The sequence below is a fragment of the Emys orbicularis genome, chromosome 4 (genome assembly GCF_028017835.1).
Source record: "Emys orbicularis isolate rEmyOrb1 chromosome 4, rEmyOrb1.hap1, whole genome shotgun sequence".
NCBI lineage: Eukaryota > Metazoa > Chordata > Testudines > Emydidae > Emys > Emys orbicularis.
This window is the reverse complement of record NC_088686.1, coordinates 149,205,520-149,225,998: the sequence shown is the minus strand read 5'-3', so window position 1 is coordinate 149,225,998 and position 20,479 is coordinate 149,205,520. Positions and strand designations below refer to the sequence as shown.

The 20,479-nt window shown below is 39.9% G+C and overlaps 1 protein-coding gene across 2 annotated transcripts in view; it reads right to left on the bottom strand.

The window, feature by feature from the left end:
- Positions 1 to 20,479, bottom strand: part of MAGI3 (membrane associated guanylate kinase, WW and PDZ domain containing 3) — a 217,477-nt gene that overhangs the window by 77,699 nt on the left and 119,299 nt on the right. For both annotated transcript variants that reach the window (XM_065404497.1, XM_065404498.1), the window contains exons 3-6: positions 13,191 to 13,310; positions 6,523 to 6,732; positions 5,468 to 5,642; positions 3,022 to 3,101 (exon numbers count right to left, since the gene is read on the bottom strand). In XM_065404497.1, coding sequence (XP_065260569.1) covers positions 3,022 to 3,101; positions 5,468 to 5,642; positions 6,523 to 6,732; positions 13,191 to 13,310 — 585 coding nt within the window. The remainder of the gene's footprint in view (positions 1 to 3,021; positions 3,102 to 5,467; positions 5,643 to 6,522; positions 6,733 to 13,190; positions 13,311 to 20,479) is intronic.

Genomic DNA, 20,479 nt, shown 5'->3' with positions numbered 1-20,479 from the left:
TATGCATGATTTTTAAAAAGCCAGTTGGGGTGCAAGAGAACTGAAAGGTAAGACTAGAAGTTTCTTGGATTCAGTATGAAAAATATTATACTGAAGTAATTAAGGGTTCCATGTTAAAATGGAAACAATGCTGTATCCCTGCTACTGCACTCTCTTAAGGAAATGGGAATCTGGACGGAAGGAAGTTAGTTCAAGATATTGCTAGTGACAACTGTGGTCTGAATGCTGATACAGTTTTGGTACTAGCCTCTCTCTTTAAAGCCCTGAATGGGCTAGACAAGCCCCCAACCCCGCTCCCTGGCTTCAGCACCGGAGCAGGGCAATCCCCAGACTCTGCTTCCTGGCAGGAGCTTGAGGGCTGGATTAAAATGTCTGAAGGGCCGGATGCAGCCCCTGGGCCGTAGTTTGCCCACCCCTGGGCTAGACCAACATTATTTCACAGACAAATTCACTCTCTCTGACTCAACATGGCAGCTATGATCAATGGGAATGCTACAGGTGATGATACACGTATGGGTCAGGATTAGAGTGTTCTTGTTTAAGAATCATTAGCTATGGAAATTCTGTATCACTGGGGAACAGGCTGAGTCCAAGTGTTGCCACACACAGGACAAAAATTTCTAACTCCTCCTTCCCCTAACAGCAACTGCAGAACAACAAGGCATCTTTCCGTGGAACTAAAGCACCAGTTGCTAGCCACATTATTTCAACAACGCAGTCCCAACAGCAATGAGTCATTACTAACAAAATTAGGTAGCTAGTTTGGTACTGCAGCTTGGCTTTTACCTCTTCTCTATTTAACGGATAGGAATTTACTTGAAGAAAAAGCATGACTGACAAGTACTTTAACCATGGAACCCTGCTTAGATTATGATTCTCAAACATCTCTGTCATTCTATGAAGCAGTAAAATACTGTCAGCGTTCAGCCCACTTTAAGCTTGATTTAGTGAAGGTTTAAGCTCTGCCATCATAGGGAGACATGAGACAGCTTAGGTAAAATGAATTCTCCAGGGCACTTCCACATATCAGGGACTTGCACTTCTGTTGAAAAATTATCCATATGAAACCAGACAACAGGGAAATGTTTAAGTCAAATTAATTTAGACATGGTTGAGATGCCAGAGGGAGAGGAGAGTGTGAGAATTTCTTTAAAAATCTTATCGTATTTTCTAGCATCTAAAAAGAGGCTAATTATTTTCAAACTAGCTAATACAGATGCCTATCTTGATTATAAACTATTTATATTCTATTTTAGGGCTCTCCCCTAAATGGAAATAAGGGGACACTGACGCTTAAAACGTGCAACTGCTTCAGAGATTTTAAAAATACTCCTACAATAAAGCCACCTATTCTTGTGCAGCCTCATTCCCAAGCCTTGTAGCTTGGTTTGCACCTCCTGCACCTGGCCCAATTAAGGGTCAATTCATATGAAGTCCAAAGGCTCTTCCATCTCTTCACTTTGGGACTACCATTTATCTTAGCAGTCCTCATAGTCCAGTATCCTGTCTCCAACAATGACCAATACCAGAAGCTTCAGAGGATGGTCTTACTAGACAATGAAGTATCTTCCTAAACTTAGTTAGGGGTTGCTTATGCTTTAAAGCATGAGTATTTATATCCCTTCTAAAAAAAAAATTATATCTAATGTAATTGGATCTTCTCATTCATACTATTATCCAATTCTTGTAAAAATTTTATTAAGATTTTGGCCCCAATAATCTCTTGTGGCAATGAGTTTTTCATGGTTTAATTATACATTGTATTTACCGTTACGGTTTTAAATCTGCCACCTTCAATTTAACTCAACGTGCCCTTGTTCTTGTATTAGGTCAGTGGGTAAAAGGGAGCACCTGATTTACCTTTGGTTTACTGTTTGTTATTTTGTACACGTATTGTATCCCTAATTTTTTCCACATTGTCCTCAAAAGCTTTTCCATTATTCTATCAAAATGTCACTTCTTTCTCTCAACCGGAAAGTGAACAGATTATTGCAGGTGAGAGTCTACCACTGATATAAAGTGACAAGGCTGAACTTTCAGTATTACATTGTAGCCCATCATCTATGCATTCTAGTATTTGGGGGCTTTTCCCTTGCACATTTGAACAATGGTGCTCATTGAGCTGTCTACAAAGATGCCCAGGTCTTTCCCCTCAGTGGTTACAGCAAATTTAGAACCAAGAAATGTGTCATTCTGCTCTCCAGAATTCATGTGTATCCACAATTCACTTAAACTCCATTGTTCCAGTGAAAATATACTGAAGCCGCTCTCAAGCCCAGTCTCCCTACTGCTGCTGCCAAGCCATAGGCACTTAACTCCATACCCTAATGGTTTCAGAATAATGTAGAAAGAATAAAAATTATGAACTTCAGGCAGAAACTTCTGTCTTGGCAGTGATAGATCTTATCGAATTGTAAAGAATCCTGGAAGTGACTCCATATGGGACATCAGACAGTCACAAACAGCATTATCCGAAGACCCCCGAATGACTTAATTCTCCCATCAGTGCAGAGGACATTCTTAGGAACGACCTAGTTCTCCCTGAAGAGGAACTTGATATAAAATATGTAATATGCATAAGGAAAAGACTGTCCAAAGTGCTTAAGGATTCATTACTGCCAAATCCCACAGAAAGTCCCTTCAAGAACCAAGTCAAAGTAACTAGATAGCCAGTTCCACAGGACTCAGGACTAGTTTTGGTTGGTAAACAAGCGAATACATCCGATTTATTAGGAATTCTATTTGGTTTCAGATGAACTTGACCTTGAAACAAGAGCATAAGTAAACTCCTATTCCAGGTTGCATTTGAAGGTACAATTGATCTGTCTGGTTAGTCCCAAATGGCAAAGAAGAAAAGAAGTCTTTGAAACAAAACTCTTACCAGAGCCATACTTCGTGCCTTCATAAACTCTACCGACAACATGCTAATTGGACACCATTTGAGTCTGGTTTTCAAGTAGGAAAAACAACATCCAAACATGCATTACATATAGCAGACAGACAGAATTCTGAACATCTCACCTCCATCCTCACAGTCTTCAGGAGCTTTGGCTTTCTTACAGAGCCGAGGATCAAGCCAAGTGGTTGTCTTGGTGTTGTGACTGCGGAATATAGGACAACCGAATCAGGAGCAGAAAAACAGCAGGAGATAAAGGGAGAGACACAAAAGAGACTCCCAATGAATGGATTTAACCTATTATACTTAGGACTTCTCTTCATAAATTTCCTTCCACATGCAAATCTTTGCCTCTAGGTCAGCGTACCTGCTGTTCTCACCTCTGTCACATCAAAAATGCGACCAAGGAAAGGTACCACTTAAATATAATAACTACCAAAATACTCGAGGATCTTCTGTACCACTGTGACATGGGAGGTTACAGAGGTGCAAACGTTTCTTAGCAGTCAAAAATATTTCAAAGGTACGTGTTCACAGCCACAGTCTACACAGTTTCACTCCAAGGGTACATCTATACTTACCTCCGGGTCCGGCGATAAGCAATCGATCTTCTGGGATCGATTTATCGCGTCTTGTCTAGACGCGATAAATCGATCCCGGAAGTGCTCGCCGTCGACGCCGGTACTCCTGCTCCGCGAGAGGAGTACGCGGAGTCGACGGGGGAGCCTGCCTGCCGCGTGTGGACCCGCGGTAAGTTTGAACTAAGATAGTTTGACTTCAGCTACGTGAATAACGTAGCTGAAGTTGCATATCTTAGTTCGAAGTGGGGGGTTAGTGTGGACCAGCCCTAAAAGTAGCAGGTTTGTTGGGAGTGAGGTAAGCCTAGGTTTCATCTATCAAAAAATATTGGATATCTCAATAGTCAATGCAACTTGTGCACGGAGCTGAATTCAAGAGCTCTGCAGAACTGTGTAGAGGTATATGTAAGTAGAGAACAGAACCAATGAAATAAGAGCACACTGAATACACCTGTCTCTTTTGGTTCTCATCAGAACAGACCCAAAATACAAACTTTTCCCTTACCTGGTTTTAAAAATTTAATTATGGGGCATAGATAGGAAAAGTTTTATGCCCTTTAATAAGGTGTCAGACACCACCTCTAAAATAGGTTGATCATGAAAAGAGCCATGGGAAAAGTAATGGAAAAAAACTGATAAGACCTAAAAGAGCATCTTATAGCTCTTAAAAAGTTAATACAACGTAAGTATTCCAGAAAACCGATATTTTAAAAAGTCACAATATGAATGTAGATGTAAAGGCTGCTACCACTCTGAACCAAAGCACATAAGAAATTGCCAGTGAGTTTGCAAGATTAGTGATTTTGCTCTTCCATGACAAGTAGTACTTATCATTGCACTGCAGGAACATATGGTACATGTTAACTCTGAGATAACACAGTAACATAAGTGAGCAGAGTTATCCAGAAACCATGTTTTATCTCAGGTCTATTGACGCTGTGATTATAAACCCATTTACTCAGGGATTTCTAACTCTGTCCTATAAATCTGCATTAGGTGGCACAGTCTCAGCATAAAGTTCTTCTCCATCCAATATTTTTTTCTGTGTACAAAGTATGACAAAACCTTTCATACATTTACCATTGAAGCAACTACAGAAAAAATCATTTTGAGGATATCAGATACTTTTCACCTTGGAGGAAAAAACCCTTAATTTCTGCCTATGCTTAGCAATCAGTGTAATCTGATGCTTTACAATTCATGAAACAGACTATTACACATTCTAATAGCTGCTTTTCACATTCCATTTCATACCAGAGATCGCAGGCAGAGCACAGAGAATAAGGGAAATTCCATGGATTACAATGAAATTTTGCAGAGTAAAAGTACACATAAAATTAGACCCATATCCAGCTATCAACACAGAACCTGAGCTTTGCATTCTGTGTGATACAGAATGCACATCATAAATAAGTTAACTGACTTTGTAGCTGGAACCACTGTGCTTTCACACCTAATTTATTCAGATATACAAAACACTATCATACTAATAGCATTTACATGGATTCTTTCCCTATCTGCATTTTCCCCATGAAAATAAACACTATACTGAAGTCCCTATATATGGTAGCTAAGATACCTGTGCAAGTATCCATCTATGAAGATTGACAGACACGAAAAGTTACTTGGATGAAAATGCTGGTGACACCAAGTAGGGATACTATGATAGATATAGATATATGAAAATAAAACTCCTGCAGCTTATTCCTCAAATCAACATCACTGTCCTCTCTAAGTGACATTGTTATAATCTTCAGAGGAACCACTGTGAAATCACACACACAAAACTGGTGACATTTGGTGAGGATCATGGAGTGAGAACAGACTGCGACTTCAAAGCCAGAAGATTATATTTTCATGCAAAGACCTCAGCAATAAAAAGTGGGTAGGAAGGAAGATATATAAAATCAGCAGAAATCTCTATAGAGACTCTTAGAGCTCATGCATCTCAGGAAGGTACATTAAATCTATAAAGATACAAACTTCTACTCACTCTATGAAGTAGACCATGCCTGTGTCTGTGTAGGCCATCTCCCAGTTCTTGGGTAGAGGCTCTAGGCTCTCATCCCTTGACAAGTAATTTCTGAAATCCATGGAGCTGCTTGTCTGGTTGTAACTAGGAACAGGCTTCATCCAGTCAGAAGAATCTGAATGTCTCTCTCGGTTTTCTGAAGTTGTTTAAAGCAAAGTGTTACGGTTAAGCTTTTCATGCTGCTTTGCTCACAGAGAACCACCCCTTTTGTTCTCACAATGAGAGAATGCCAAACACCACTGTATTTCATCTGTATTTTTCTATTACATTTTTTTCTGCTGTGAACTTTAAAAAACTGAAGTGAACACACTGAGTTCTGTTCTTCCCTTGCCAAACAGCATTAACCTCATACTTGTCTGAGCCTAGGCTGAAAAAACAACACTGGAACTCATCTAGGTAGACTACTTACTGCATTTCCTATCAAAGAGAATAGCATTTGTACTGCTCATTAGAGAATCCACACCAGCATCCCTCTCAGTGTATCAAGACCCATAGTACAAGAACCACAATGAATGATACAAGGAAAACAACAGTGCAGCAGGTTTTAAATTGTGTGAATTTAAGCACTTTGGTTTAGAAACCATTGCCAATAACCTTTTACAATTCTGTATTTGTGACAAATTAATATGGACTGCAGCCACATCACCTGAGCTCTGATTCTTTCAGCTCTGAAGGTAAACAGGACTAGGCCAGATCTGTACTTGAATGTGTGACTTCCAAGAAATGCCTAGATGCAGCACAATTTGCAAATGTAATGTGCTGGTTGTCCCCCTTTTGAGATAATAAAGATGTTAAAAAGAATAGGATCTCAGACTAATCTTTGCAACATCCCACTGGACACCTTGTTCCAGTCTCAATGCATTGTTCTTCATTATCACTTGCTCTGCACATTCCTTCCCCTAGTTTTCGGATCATGTGACAGTGCTCCTACCCAAGTTAATCTGAAAATTTCAGAGTAACAATTTGATGGATTAAAATCTTGACTGCAGTCAGGAATTTCTCCCCTTGTAACTGACCTGCACCTCCACTGCCATTAACTGCTTCCTTTTCTTCCTCCTCTTCCTCCTCAGGGAGAGAGCTATCCATTCTTTGCATCTTGCTGACCGACGTGGTTCTTTTTCTCTGGGATTCTGCATCAAAATCATTGTCAAAAAGAACTTGATCCACTGGGTCTGGCTGAAAGGGACTGGGCTCTGCTGGAGGCTTTGGTGTACCATAGAAATTACCTGGCATTAAGAAACAAATGGTACAAAATAGAAGCAGTGATATCTGGTAAAGATCTCTACAGTCACAGGAATGACTCAAGTCACAGTACATATTCTACTGCCACAGTAACATAGTTTTGTGAAATACATGAATGAAAAGGTAATTTACTACACTACTTAAGACATCAGCATTATCAGTAACTGATGAATGCTCAAAAACTGGAATTTACAGCTACAATGTATTTCTGCTAATGCTGTCATTGTGCATCTGGGTATAATGCATTTAATTCCAAAGTGGCTGCTCTACACAGGTTTCCAAATCAAGAGACTGACTTGTTATTTTACCTTGCATTCACTAATGCTCCAGAATGAGATTTATAGCAGAGTTTGGTAGGAGTAAAGTGGAGGATTACCTTGAAAACCAAAATAATTTCTGTTCGAATGTACAGCATATAGTAATTAACTAATCTGGAGTAATTTGCAGCCTGTAGGCAGGTTGAAGCTAAAAAGCAAATTCATTTTGTGCTGAAACACGAAATATCATTTGCACAAAAGCAATTTTAAAAAATGATTTCTTAGAGCTGTAATCCTAGGTTTTCAGCTTATAATTTTTTTACCCAATAAAGCTACTAATAAATCAATGCAATACTGAATTATACCTGAGAAAACTGAAAACATTTTGATCCTAATATGTTGTATAAGTTCAAAGGATCAGCATTTTTTTCCAATAAAATAAATGCTCAAACAGAATATAATAACTGGCTTTCTCCTCTTAATTAATCATGTGATTTTAATTAGGGAGTTGAGCACAGAGCTTAGCAGGACTCCTGCTGGGTTAACATTTGGTAGATAGATTTTGTTTTGACTGCATAAAATATTAAATAAAACCCCCTATATTCAAATACCTCTCAGACTTCAACTGAAAATGGGAGTTAAGGTGAAAGCTTTGGTTAGCCTGGCTTGGTAAAGTCTAGTTGCTGAGGGGATCTCCAGATGCTGGGCAATTGTGCATACTGTATGTGCAGCAAAACCACGGCACAATCAAAAGAGCTTGGCTTAGAGAGCCGCTCAAAGAATTTCCTTCTTTTGGTTATTTTAACAGTAGTATACCTTTTCATTTATTCTATTTTTCATATTAGGGAAGAATTAAATCTCAAGAAAATGTCCAATAAATCATAATAGTTCTTTACAAGTTTCATAATCTTTTACACAGAGACGGTTTCATACAATTTCTAGACTGTTTACGCTTGAAGAAACTTTAGTCACTGAGGTAATCACTTGAAATTTACATAATCTATATTAATACAGATATTTCTAGTGGAAAATTTTTATGCATAAAAATAGTCTTTTTACTTTAGTTTTCATATATATTTTTATATATGCATGCCAGATTTTTCTTGGGGAAAAAAATCATTTATTTGAGTTAAGGGTACCTAAACAAGGATGTTTTAAATATATTGTAAAAACATATTTTACAACTTGTATATATATTTTAAAATAAGTTGTTCCTGATTAGAAACCTTCAACACCAGGTTTCAATCCAGACGAAAACTTAAGAGGAACCAGGTTATGATGTTCTATAAAAAAGGGTTTACATCTGAGACATTGATTTAGCTACTGTAGCTTTTATCTTCAAGAACAGAGCCCATGCCTGCCTGGTCCTTGAGAAAAGGATATTAACCGTATCACTCCTATACTTTAGTTAGTTCTATGCCTAGTTAAATACTTTGGCTAGGTCCATTAATACTTTTCATCTTCCTAGTGACTGAGGATTCCTGCTCAGGGTGGAAACAGGAAAAATAACTTCAGTAACTCATACCGAAAGAGAAAAGCCTGGTCTGACCTGAATAAACTCATGATTATTTAGCTACAGTTTAACAAAATATTAGAACATATTTCTAATGTTAACTGCTTCCTGTGGCCCTATGTTTAGAATAGTTTTTAACCATAACCACTCACACACAGGCAGCCACTTAAGATATGTCAACACCACAAATCAGTGTCTTATTGTAACAGTAGGTAGGTCTACCAGTGCTAGCTTTAATCTAGTTAGTGCAGGTAACAACAGCCGTGAAGACATGGAGGCATGGGCTTCAGAACAGTACAAGTCCACTGGGGAACTGTAGGGCATACTCAGATTGCAGGCCTATGCTGGGATCCGTGCTGCCATGTTTTCACTGTCATTGTTACCTGCGCCAGTTAGATTAAAGCTAGCACGCATACGTCTACTCGCACTACAATTACTCCTTCCTTCCTATCCTTAGATTCCCAGACCCCTAGTAGGAACAGAGGTACAATAGAGATAGAAGACCCAAACAGCAACCACGGCAGCAGGCTTGAAGTGTAAAAGCAAAAAAACAAAACCCAGAAGAACAGGGTAGCAGGCAGGGAAGAGGCCTCTGGAGAAAGTGGGGGAATGCAGAGAAAGATCCATGGCAGTGCAATGCGTGTGCACAGGAGAAGAGAAGGAAACCATGTAATAGCTTGAAGGACCAATGGGAGCCAGCCACATTAGGCTTTTCTTGGTGAAATACACACAAACTACAATTAAAAGGGAAAACGAGGACACAATTAAGATTGCAGATATTTTAGACAATAAAATTAAAGAAATGGTACATCCAAATGGGGAAGAATTTACAATTACAAGTACAAAAGGTGTGATGGTAATTAAAGGACTTAGCATGCTTGGACAATTTCCCAATTCAGGCTTCGATTCTGTAATCGGATTTGTGTAGTTGTGTTGACTAGAGCTCTGAGCAGATACAAAATTTGTATCCGCATCCGATCCACGATCCGCAAACATACGCAGGCCTCTAGATAGAACATTTGGATCTGCATCCATCCGCGGATATAAAGCAGATATCTGAAGATTTGCAGGCTCTCCTGTTGAATTCAGTTGGACTCCAGGACATAAGGGGCTATGTGGATCAGATTGCCTTTGAATCCTACTTAGATGCATGGAGAACATTGGTACAGTGTGCAGAAAGCTTGGAAAAGTAACTCTGTCCAGAAGGGTATCAACTGTGGAAAGCTCATGTCAGGGTGCAGAAGTGTTAAAAATGGGCCAATAACAGAAGACAAGTTCTCTGATCCAGAGATCACAGTTAATGCTAGCTATGACAAAATCATGTGTGAGTCTACAGCTACTTAATTAAGAAGAGGATGGATCACATGGGAAGGTTGTGATTTGTACTTTTCTACCAAAAGAAGCAGTATTGTGTACGCATGTCTATACATGTTTTACTCCTGAGGGAATTCTGCACCAAAAAATTATGAGCACAATATTTTAAAATTCTGCAAATTTCTGCAAATTGTATTTGTCAATAAATACATGTGGCTCCAGCATGGCAATGGGGAGCACAGGCCATTGGCTGCATTGAGGTGGGAGATCAACCTGAAGCCCCCACCTCCCCCAGTACAGAGACTTGGCAGTGAGGCTGCACCAGACCTTGACAGAGTACAAGGGCTGGGCCTGGCCAGAAACACCCCGGGGCCCTGCCCCTCTGTGCCAGGTGCACCAGGTGTGGGTGGGCAGGCTCAGTCCAGCAGGATCCAAGTGGGGGCAGGAGTGCTGCCAGCTTTTCTGCCCCCCTAGGCGGCGGAAGGTCCCGCCCCGAAATGCTGCCCCCTACAGAGGTGGCGGAAGGTCCCGCCGCCGAAATACCGCCGCGGTCGCCACCCCCCAAATTGTAGTGCCCTAGGTGACCACCTAGGTCGCCTAATGGGTTGCGCCGGCCCTGAGTGTCGGGGGGGATCTAGGTGTGGGGCGGCTCAGCGGGAGATCTGGATGCACAGAGGCTTGTTGGTAGGGTTCCGGTGGCAGGGGCAATGGGACTCTGCAAGGTATCCAGGTGAAGGTGGTTGGGGTTTGGAGGGGGCCTCAGCAGGAGGGTCAGGTTGTGGGGGGCTCAGTGGGAGGTCTGGGTGCTGGGGGAGTGGGGCTTGATGGGGTGGGGGTCCAGGTGCAGCTGGTTGGGGATCAGTGGGATGGGGGGGGCTCGAAGGCATCTAGGTGTAGGGCTTGTCAGGGTGAGGGTTCAATGGGCCTGCTTAACGGGGGAGCCCCAGCTGCTGCAGAGGGGACGCCGCATGCTGGGCTTCCGCTTCTCCCCGCGAGTCCCCTATCCCCTTTTCTTAGCTATTCCCCTCCCTCTCACTCCCACATTCCCCTCCCCCTGCCCTATTCCACCTCCCCTTCCTTCCCCACTGCCTCTTCCCCCCACCCTCCCTTCCCTCATTTCCCCCAGCCCCACCGCGGGCACTCACTATTGCGCAGAATAGAAAACAGGAAGGCTCCCAGCACACAGAAGGGGAGCACGACTGGCACTAGGACCCAGGAAGTGACGTTCAGCTGCAGTCAGTAAAGTGAAGAGACAGCCTCGTTCAGCTGGGCAGCTCTGCGCTTGCAGAATGAGTGCGGGGCAGTGACATGTAACCCTGTGTCCCCCCAGGACTTCCTTCTGTTTGGAGGGGGGCAGAATCCCTCCAGGAGTAATGTTTATAATGTATTCAGATCCAGGTTGGCTGACACTCAGATAATGCTTCAGTGATCTGAAACACTAAGTCATAATCATGACAAGCGAAATCAAGTGCTGGGACATGCCTTCTCTGGGTGCAACCCTGACCACGGGAAGGGCAGCAATGTGGAGGGAGGCTGCCTGCAGCCTGCATGACAAGGCTTTCTGCAGAGACCAGGGGTGCTCAGTGCCCATGAGGCTGCACCGCACCTCTCCCTGTGCTGTCTGGGGGGCCAGTACTCTGTGCTTCCCAGCGCTTCCTTCTCTGCATGCAGTCCCCTGGCAGGGAGTGGCCTAGAGACTGCAGGGAGAGGTACTGTGCAGCTCTAGCATCCAGGCTGCAGCCCACTCCCTGCTAATGCCCTGCCCATAACCTCCCCTTCCAGCCTGCAGACCCTTATGTCTTGTGTGGTCCCTGTGTGCAGGCAGGTTTGCCCAGCTGCAGCCCGAAAAGGAAGCGCTGGGATGGATGGTCTGAGTACTGACTGCAGGCAGGTTTGCAGGGCTGCAGCCAAAACAGGCAGGCCCCAGCACTTCCCTACCCTGACTGCAGCTGCACAAACCAACCTGCAGGTGGGGCCCTTCTTAAAAAGAAAGTTGCTACTAAGCAGCATACTGTTGCAATGTCAAATACCATTAACACTGATGTTAATAGGATGGGATTGGTTCACACAGCAACATGTTGCCATTAACTGGAAGTTGACAGTATCAGGATTGCTATTAACCGGCATCTATTGTATTTACATTTTAATTCAAAAGGAGTCAGGTGTTAGTGATGAAAGCTAAAAATCATATATTTAGAGAAACATACTAATCTGAGAGACTTTCATTAAAAATTACCAAAACCACCCAAAACCACCACAACAGTAATAAAAATAAAGCCAGCAACTAATTAGGATAGCTTCTAGCAAATATTATGGCTATTCTAAAATACTAAAAGCAGAAAGAAGACAAAAGTGGACTATTAAGTAGAAACCTTTGGAATAATTTATAATATATTTAATAACTCTTAAGCAAGAAATTAAAGCTACGGAAAACTTTTCACACAAAACCCAGAACTATGACCACAAATATATTTAAAGCAAAAGTCAACCAAAAACATACATAAAAGTTTTTAGAATGACTCTGAAAAGCACAATGATATGGAAAAGAAACAGGTGTTAAAGTGAACTGAACACAGGTCAGGACACATGGGTTCTAATAGTGGGTCACCATCTCACAGCGCGAGCCGGGACAAGACAACCACTGTGGTCCAAATTAAACCGTATCAAATTAAATCGTTATCCCATCTATACAATGGAGATAATATTGCTTCCCTACCCTTGCAAAGCACTATTACGCCTCATGAGTATAAGGATCCAAATTTAGGACTTGTCTACACTAAAAATACTGCAGCAGCACAGCTGCACCATTGTAGCGCTCCAGTGAAGACGCTACCTGTGCCAACGGGGGGGCTTCTCCCATCAGCGTAGGTTCTCCACCCATCTGAGAAGTGGTAGCTATGTCAATAGAAGAAGCCCTCCCATCGACACAATGTCACTCAGAGTTGTGGATTTTCCACACCTCTAAGGGCATGTCTTCACTACCTGCCGGATCGGCGGGTAGCGATCGATCTATCGGGGATCGATTTATCGCGTCTAGTGTAGACGCAATAAAATTGATCCCCGATCGCTCTGCCGTCGACTCTGGAACTCCACCACAGCGAGAGGCAGAAGCGGAGTCGACGGGGGAGCGGCAGCGGTCGACTCGTAAGCCGAGTAAGTCGACCTAAAATACGCAACTTCAGCTATGCTATTCATAGTGTAGACCTAGCCTGAGTAATGTAGTTATACCGACATAAATTACTAGTTTAGACCAAGCCTGAAACAAAGACTGGACACTAACGCCATTAAATTCTTCCCGGTCTTTATTCCCAGTCTTATAAAAGACTGTAGGTACACGTGTTCAAATTCTGTAACATACCATCATATGTTCCACTTTCTAGCAAGGCTCCACTTTCTTCCAATGCTTTAAACTGTTCAACAGGAATGAAATTATAGTCCACCCCTGGGACCTCCCCATCTCTGGGAGCCCTTGTAGTGCCTGAAAAGACAGAGAAGAAACTGTTGTATGGTTGTCTAGTGCTGTTGGTTTACAAAATACTCTCTCTTGCAGAATTCAACATAAAAAGAAACAGTGGTTATTTGAAGCTTTGCACAGCTATAGTGCCACTCTGGCAAGATAAGGATCAGAACATTCTCATGAAAGTGAACATTGCAGCATGTGAAACTAGGTCAATAAATTATGTAGGAATAAGAAAGGATATTTTAACAAGAAATAGAAGCCCTCATGAATTTATTAAATCTACTGTTATGAAGGGCATACAAAAAGGAATTTTGATACCAGAGTTTAAACTTCCTAAGAACTAACATTCAAATCCCAAAACAGCAGGACCTTGATTTTATGAAAGCCAATCTTCTGACTAACCGGTTATATGAATCCCTTTTCCCAGTTGGAAAATAATAAATCAATCACATCTAAAAAGTGATGTCCAGGAAAAACATGTCAATATCCCTTCACATTCCGATGCCTTCAAACATTGGGAATCTCTTTGCAGTGGTTTGAAGGACAAGAAAGCGATGCAGTACACCCATGCTGCAACTTACCTCCGGTAATTCTGATATGTTCAATCTTAAGAACTTCTCGGTGTTATGAACTCCTCAGTCCCCAACTTTCATTAATATGGCAATAACTCTGAACACTTTCTATATTATGGTTTGCAATGAACAAAGACTCATCAATATATACAGTTACAATACATTCATATAATAGTCAAAATTCAATCTGAACAAACAAAGCAAAGAAGTTTACAATTCCGCTGCTTCTACTATTCAGGTTACAATTGCACCTGTACCACAAGCCCCCATTTTAAGATTGCATTATTAAAATACAAACAATTGCTCATTGCTCTGAGTTATTTTGGGGATGTAATTTATATATATTCCTAACATTTTTATGATCATAGCTATTTTTCTGGACAAGTCATACAAATCCATAAAGGAACTACTCCCCCACTATCTGATGCTTTTTGCTTCCTATAAAACTCAAACAGCATGGAATAGCTTTTTTTTTTTTTTTTTAATCGTATCAAATTACACAAATAGGGCAAATTTCATGCTGCTGAGATGGTCCTTTCAAGGGTCTCTGTAGCACCTAATGGGGCTGTGCAGCAGAAGCTGCAAGCTGAGAGGCTGTATAGAAGGACCTCTGCACTCTCTGCATGCTGTGAAGGGGTATCTACACAAGCTTCTCATAGGCCAGTACAGAGAATGGCAAGGGGTGGCCACATCTTTGTGACCAGTGGCCCTAGCACTCCACACAATTGGTGCAGAGGAATGAAGACTATAGTTCCAGCATACAGGCTAAATAGTAGCCATTTTAGAAAGGAGATTAAGTTGCACTGTAGCCTGGTGGCCTGAACCTAGGTTGAGGGTAGCTTTTTCTCTCTCAGCTCACGTTCATTTCACCAACATAAAACCTGATTGCAAAGGGTTTTTTAATGCAGTTGAAGCAAATTTTTCATCTTATGAGTATAACTTAAAAAAAAATAAAAAATAAAAAAATAAAAAAAACTATAAAAAGTTTAATTTCCAATCTATATACATTCTTGAAATTACTGAGTAAATAAGAAATATACAACTTGATAGTTACAGTAGAAACAAAATGAACTTCATTTGGCAACTTGTCAGATAATTGCAGGTTATGAACTGCCTTGGACAATAGTTAATTCTACATCCATTTCAAACTCTTTAGAATTTTGACAATCTGCTAGCAAACTGACAAGTGAAAAACAACAGCAAATACACAATGGTTTAAATTTTTCTACAATTGTGATCTTTAGATCTTTGTTATAACTGCTAATGGTGACAAGCTTACATACAATGACAGCCATAGGAATGGTAGCCAATGAAGCCAAAACATCTCAGGTACTTCTACAAGTAGTACAAGGTTCTTTTAATTAACTTTCCCTTGACAGGGTGTGCTAATGAGTGATTTATTTACCTGCTAAGTCAAGTCCAGAATCCTGTTAGTTATGTAAAACTTCCTACTTCCCTAGGAATATTTTTATAAATAAAAATAAAAAAAAAGAATGGAGTCTCCTGACAAAAGTTGAGGAAATAGACTATCTTGCTATTTAGTTTCAGGGTTCCACACATAACCCTTACATCATCTGAAACTGACACTCTGGCAACAAGCATAAGCTTTTTCATATCACATTGTACATAGGATACTTGACAAACTTCATTTCTAATGAATCTAGAACAGTTTTAAATATTAGTCATGATGAAAACTTTCGACTTTCATTACATGTTTTGACATGTACACCTCTACCCTGATATAACGCGACCTGATATAACACGAATTCGGATATAACGCGGTAAAGCAGCGCTCTGGGGGGGGGAGGGCGGGACTGCGCGCTCCGGCGGATCAAAGTAAGTTCAATATAACGCGGTTTCACCTATAACGCGGTAAGATTTTTTGGCTCCTGAGGACAGCATTATATCAGGGTAGAGGTGTATCTTACCTGCACCTATTAAATGAAAAAGGCTTTTAATCTTATACTGAGTGTAGAAAGTGGAAATATCTTAAGAATAAAGGCAAATGCACTTTTTTTTCAAGTCACTAATCAATCCAAAACATTCAAATGGTTTAAAGTTATCGTATTTCAATATGCAAGATACAACCAATTGACAACAGCTTCTGCCCTTCAGTATTAGATCACTTTGTCAAGAATTCCATTAGATTTAAATTTTCTAATGTGGCTAAGATGAAATAAAATAATCACTTTGCTTTTGTGCCCATATGACAAATATTGACATGAAACATTCATAAGCCTTCGATCTCCACCCCCAATAAACTACTTCTGTATATGACAGCAGTTTATACCTCTAAATCTAATCTTATGAAAATTTAAATTTACAATTAGTCTCATCTCACAATTTTGTCTAGATTGTTTGCTAGCTCATTCACATAAAATTAACATTTAACTTTTGTCGGTAGACATCTCATAGAATTTATAGTAAATGTTCTGATGAGAAAGTAAGTATTATACAATACTAATTAAAAACAGTTTTTTGATACCATGCAAGATGGGCCTCTTGTACACAGACTGACGACACAAACTGAATGTTATCCTGTATGATGGAAACATTAGGTGTGTGAAGGAATGCATGTTGAAACACAGTTTTAAATATCAACTTAACTCACTTCAACTCCTTGAATTACTTCATTAACTAAAGATTTTTTTGAAGTCCACAATACAAGATAATTAAGTGTGGAAAAACACCCATACACTAGAAAGACACCATCTCAGGTCAGAAGAAATTAATATACAGCAGATGAGTATTGCAGCAAAGAATAGCATGAGATTTCAATGAGACTACTCCCCAAAAACAAATGAGATTCATTGGTGAACCGGAGTTTTTATTGTAATTTCTACTTAACCAAAAGGAAATGGCAAATATGTCCTCTCTTTCACCTTCCTGGATGTCTCTCATCGTGCATAGCATCCTTTTAAACAGAGGTCATGCAATGACTTGGTCAGTTCGGTGCCTGGTCTCTGATATGCCAATAGGCTGCACGTAAATCCCAGTGAAGTTTGTAGATAACAGGAAGTCACACAGACTGAAAAGGTCTTGCTATGCAAATTACTTCTTCAGGGTATTTATCGGTGGTGCTCAGCACCCAGCCTATTCCACTGAAGTCAGTGGGAACTTCCCAGTGAGCAGCACTGTTGCAAATCAGATCACTTATTTGGTGGCTAAGTATTGAGTTAGGAGCCTAAGTTTAAGACCTCATTTTTGAAAATCTTGGGCTCTTCGTTCTTGGAGACATGGTAGTGATCAGACTGGAGTTTGGTTTTGCTGCTTATAGAACTGCAATACTATACCCCTAGAATCACATACCGTATCAACACACCTCCGAACCTGTAGAAAAGGAGGGCCTGTTGACTTCATTACTAGGGTCTCCTTATTTCATAGGGAAAGGAGAGGTGTATTTTACTCATACTATTCACAGCTCAATGACTTTTTTTGTCCTTTTTTAATGAGTTTTCTAATCAAAGTTTTTTCTTCCTCAAACAAATTATTCACTTGTTAGATCAATGATTTCCATTCTGCAGTATTGGTATTCATACATGTGGGTGTTCCTAATTTCACAATGCGCAGCATTAATTGAAAGCAAAGTTACTGCTGGCAGGAGTTACCTAATGAGAAACAATTAAAGATAAGGCAAAACCATTATAATAATGAAAATGACTTGTATGTAACTTTCTATAAAGCAGTATTATTTAAAGAATGAGATAGTGTTATAGCATGCTGGGCTATATCAGCATACAGGCACACTGTTGAAAAGATGGGAAAATTGGAGGTAATGAGGGAACATCAATCATGCTATGATTTTAGGAGGAAGAGAGTTTTAGAAATTAGAAATTATGATGAGAGGAAGACAGACAATAAAAGCTGGAGGATGAGGTGATGTGAGAAAGAAAAATGTTCACACATGCTGTGAGCCTGACTGATTTACTGTACAGAAGTTGGTGAAGACCTGGGCCAAGCAATATTAATTGAGCTTTTTTTGGGGGGTGGGGGGTGGAATAGCTGTATGTAGTCTGCCACCATTATGATGATGTATCATTTCCTTAATGTCTCTTGAATGTTCTTGGAAATTTAGTAATTAATGACGTCACTAACAAAGCAAAATTGATTTCTGACCACCTATTACATAATTGAGTTGGATCAAATTTATTTCAGTCTTTTCAGTCATCTGTATGCTTGTACTCTATTATTAGATGAATTCATTTCTGCTTTCATAATTCAGAATGTGACCCAAGTATGTAAATTATCATGGAGCCTGGAATGTGGTGTTGCCACTGCATGAGTCTTCCCGTAAGTAAACAATGCTGGATAGCAAAAAACCTAAACTTTCAAAGCAATCCAGCAGACTGGTCATGCTAATTAAGAAATGTTCAAAACGTACAAGTCTAGCAAACAAGGAAGTTTTAGTTAACAAACATGATTAACGCTCTCCTGAAGCAAAGATTACAGTGATTCGTTATTGCATACCATCTTGTTTAACCTCAACAATCTTTTACAAACTTGTCAATTTTACTCCAATGAACAATGTGAACAGCTTTATCAGTAAGTGAGCCTCATTTCCATTACACTGATTTTTTTTTTTTTAAACTCCTCATTCTTTTACTCATAAGATTAGGTGGATATTTTATTTTCCCTGGTGTAATCCTGGGCAGGCTGAATGTCAGAACCACTCATCAACTTGCAAAGACCCAAACCATTAATTACACTGGTCACAAAATAATGGGTAAATAAAAAATGTGTTAAAAAAAATAACATGCATGAAGCTACGACAAAAAATGCTTTAACATATAATTAATAGATTCTAAGGCAAGAAAGGACCACTGTGATCATCTAATCTGACCTCCCCAATAATACAGGCCATAGAACTTCCAAAATAATTCCTAGAAAAATATCCTTTTAGAAAAGCATCTGATCTTGATTTAAAAAATGGTCAGTGATGGAGAATCTACCATGACATGTGGTAAATTGTTCCAACGGTTTATTACTCACACTGTTAAAAATGTACACCTTATTTCCACTCTGAATTTGTCTAGCTTCAATTTCCAGCTACCAGATCAGTTTATACCTTTCTCTGATAGATTGACGAGCCTATTAAATATTTGTTCTCCATGTAGATATTCACAGACTGTAACCAAGTCACTCCTTAACCTTTCTTTTGGTAAGCCAAATAAGACTCTCAGAGCTCAATCTATCACTATGAGGCATTTTTCTAATATTTTAATCACTCTCATGGCTCTTCCTGAACCCGTCTCCAATTTACCAAATCTTTCTTGAATTGTGGGCACTAGAACTGGTCACCGTATTCCAGCAGCCATCGTACCAGTGCCAAATATGGTGGTAAAGTAACTTCTCTTCCCTTACTTGAGATTCCCCTGTTTGTGCATCCCAGGATCCCATTAGTTCTTTTGGCCATCGTGTCACACTGGGAACTCATGTTCAGCTGATTATCCACCACAACACCCAAATATTTTCAGACTCACTGCTTCCCCGCATAGTCCTCTTCCTGTAATTATGGCCCATGTTCTTTGTTCCTACATGTATACATTCACATTAATCCGTATTACAAAGCATAATGTTTATGCCCAGTTTACCAAGTGATCCAGATCGCTCTGAAACAATGACCTGTCTTCTTAATTGTTTACCACTCCCCCACATTTTTGGGTCATCTGCAAACTTTATCAGTGTTGATTTTGTGTTTTCTTCCAGGTCATTGATAAAAATATGAAAAAGCATAGGGTGAAGAACTGATCCCTGCTGGAAACGCATCTGTTTGATGACTATTCCCTATTTACAATTACATTTGGAGACCTATCAGCCAGTTTTATATTAATTTAATGTGTGCCATGTTAATTTAATATCATTCAAGTTTTTTAATAAAAATACTTCAAATAAAACTTGTGTTTAGTCGTTCTAAAGAGTAAATATCTCATATGGAAGGTACAGTGTGGCTTTTGGATAACTGAGAAATGGAATGGCATGATAATGCAAAAAGCACCACACAGACAGGAATTTCAGTAATTGTGGGGATGTCCTTTAAACTGAAAGATACTCTCTGATAAGCTGGAAAAGTACATTATTTTTATCCAAGCTGTCAGTTTCTGGTGGTTCTAAAAGCTATGATTACCCAACTGGGTCCTCATAACTCCCTAAAAAAAAAATTCAGATTGCATTTAGAAATGTAAAATGGTGTTCAATATCCATTAGCATTCATATTAGTGAATAAAAATGAGGTGCTTCAGACCTTCTGTTTGGTCAGAACTGTCCTATATCAGTCATTTAATGAATGCCATGTGCATGCCATACAGTATCTGTTGCCACCAAAAAACCATTCACTTCAGTAAAGCTTTGCCTTGGCTTGTTTGTTAATTAAATAGTAAATATTCTTGCATCAAAAGTACAGTGAATACTTTGTTTTTTAGTAATTAAGATAATGAGCTTAAAATGCGCTGCTCCAATGAACAATTTTAGCCTCGGTAAAGTCTAAGAGCCCAGTAATAGCATACAAGCAGGCAATCAGCATTAAGCATTTTAACCATATTTATAAGAGCCTTTGAAGCTGATCAGTGATGGGTGACTGAAATGAGAGAAATTGAGAAGATAATGCCTTTTCACTCA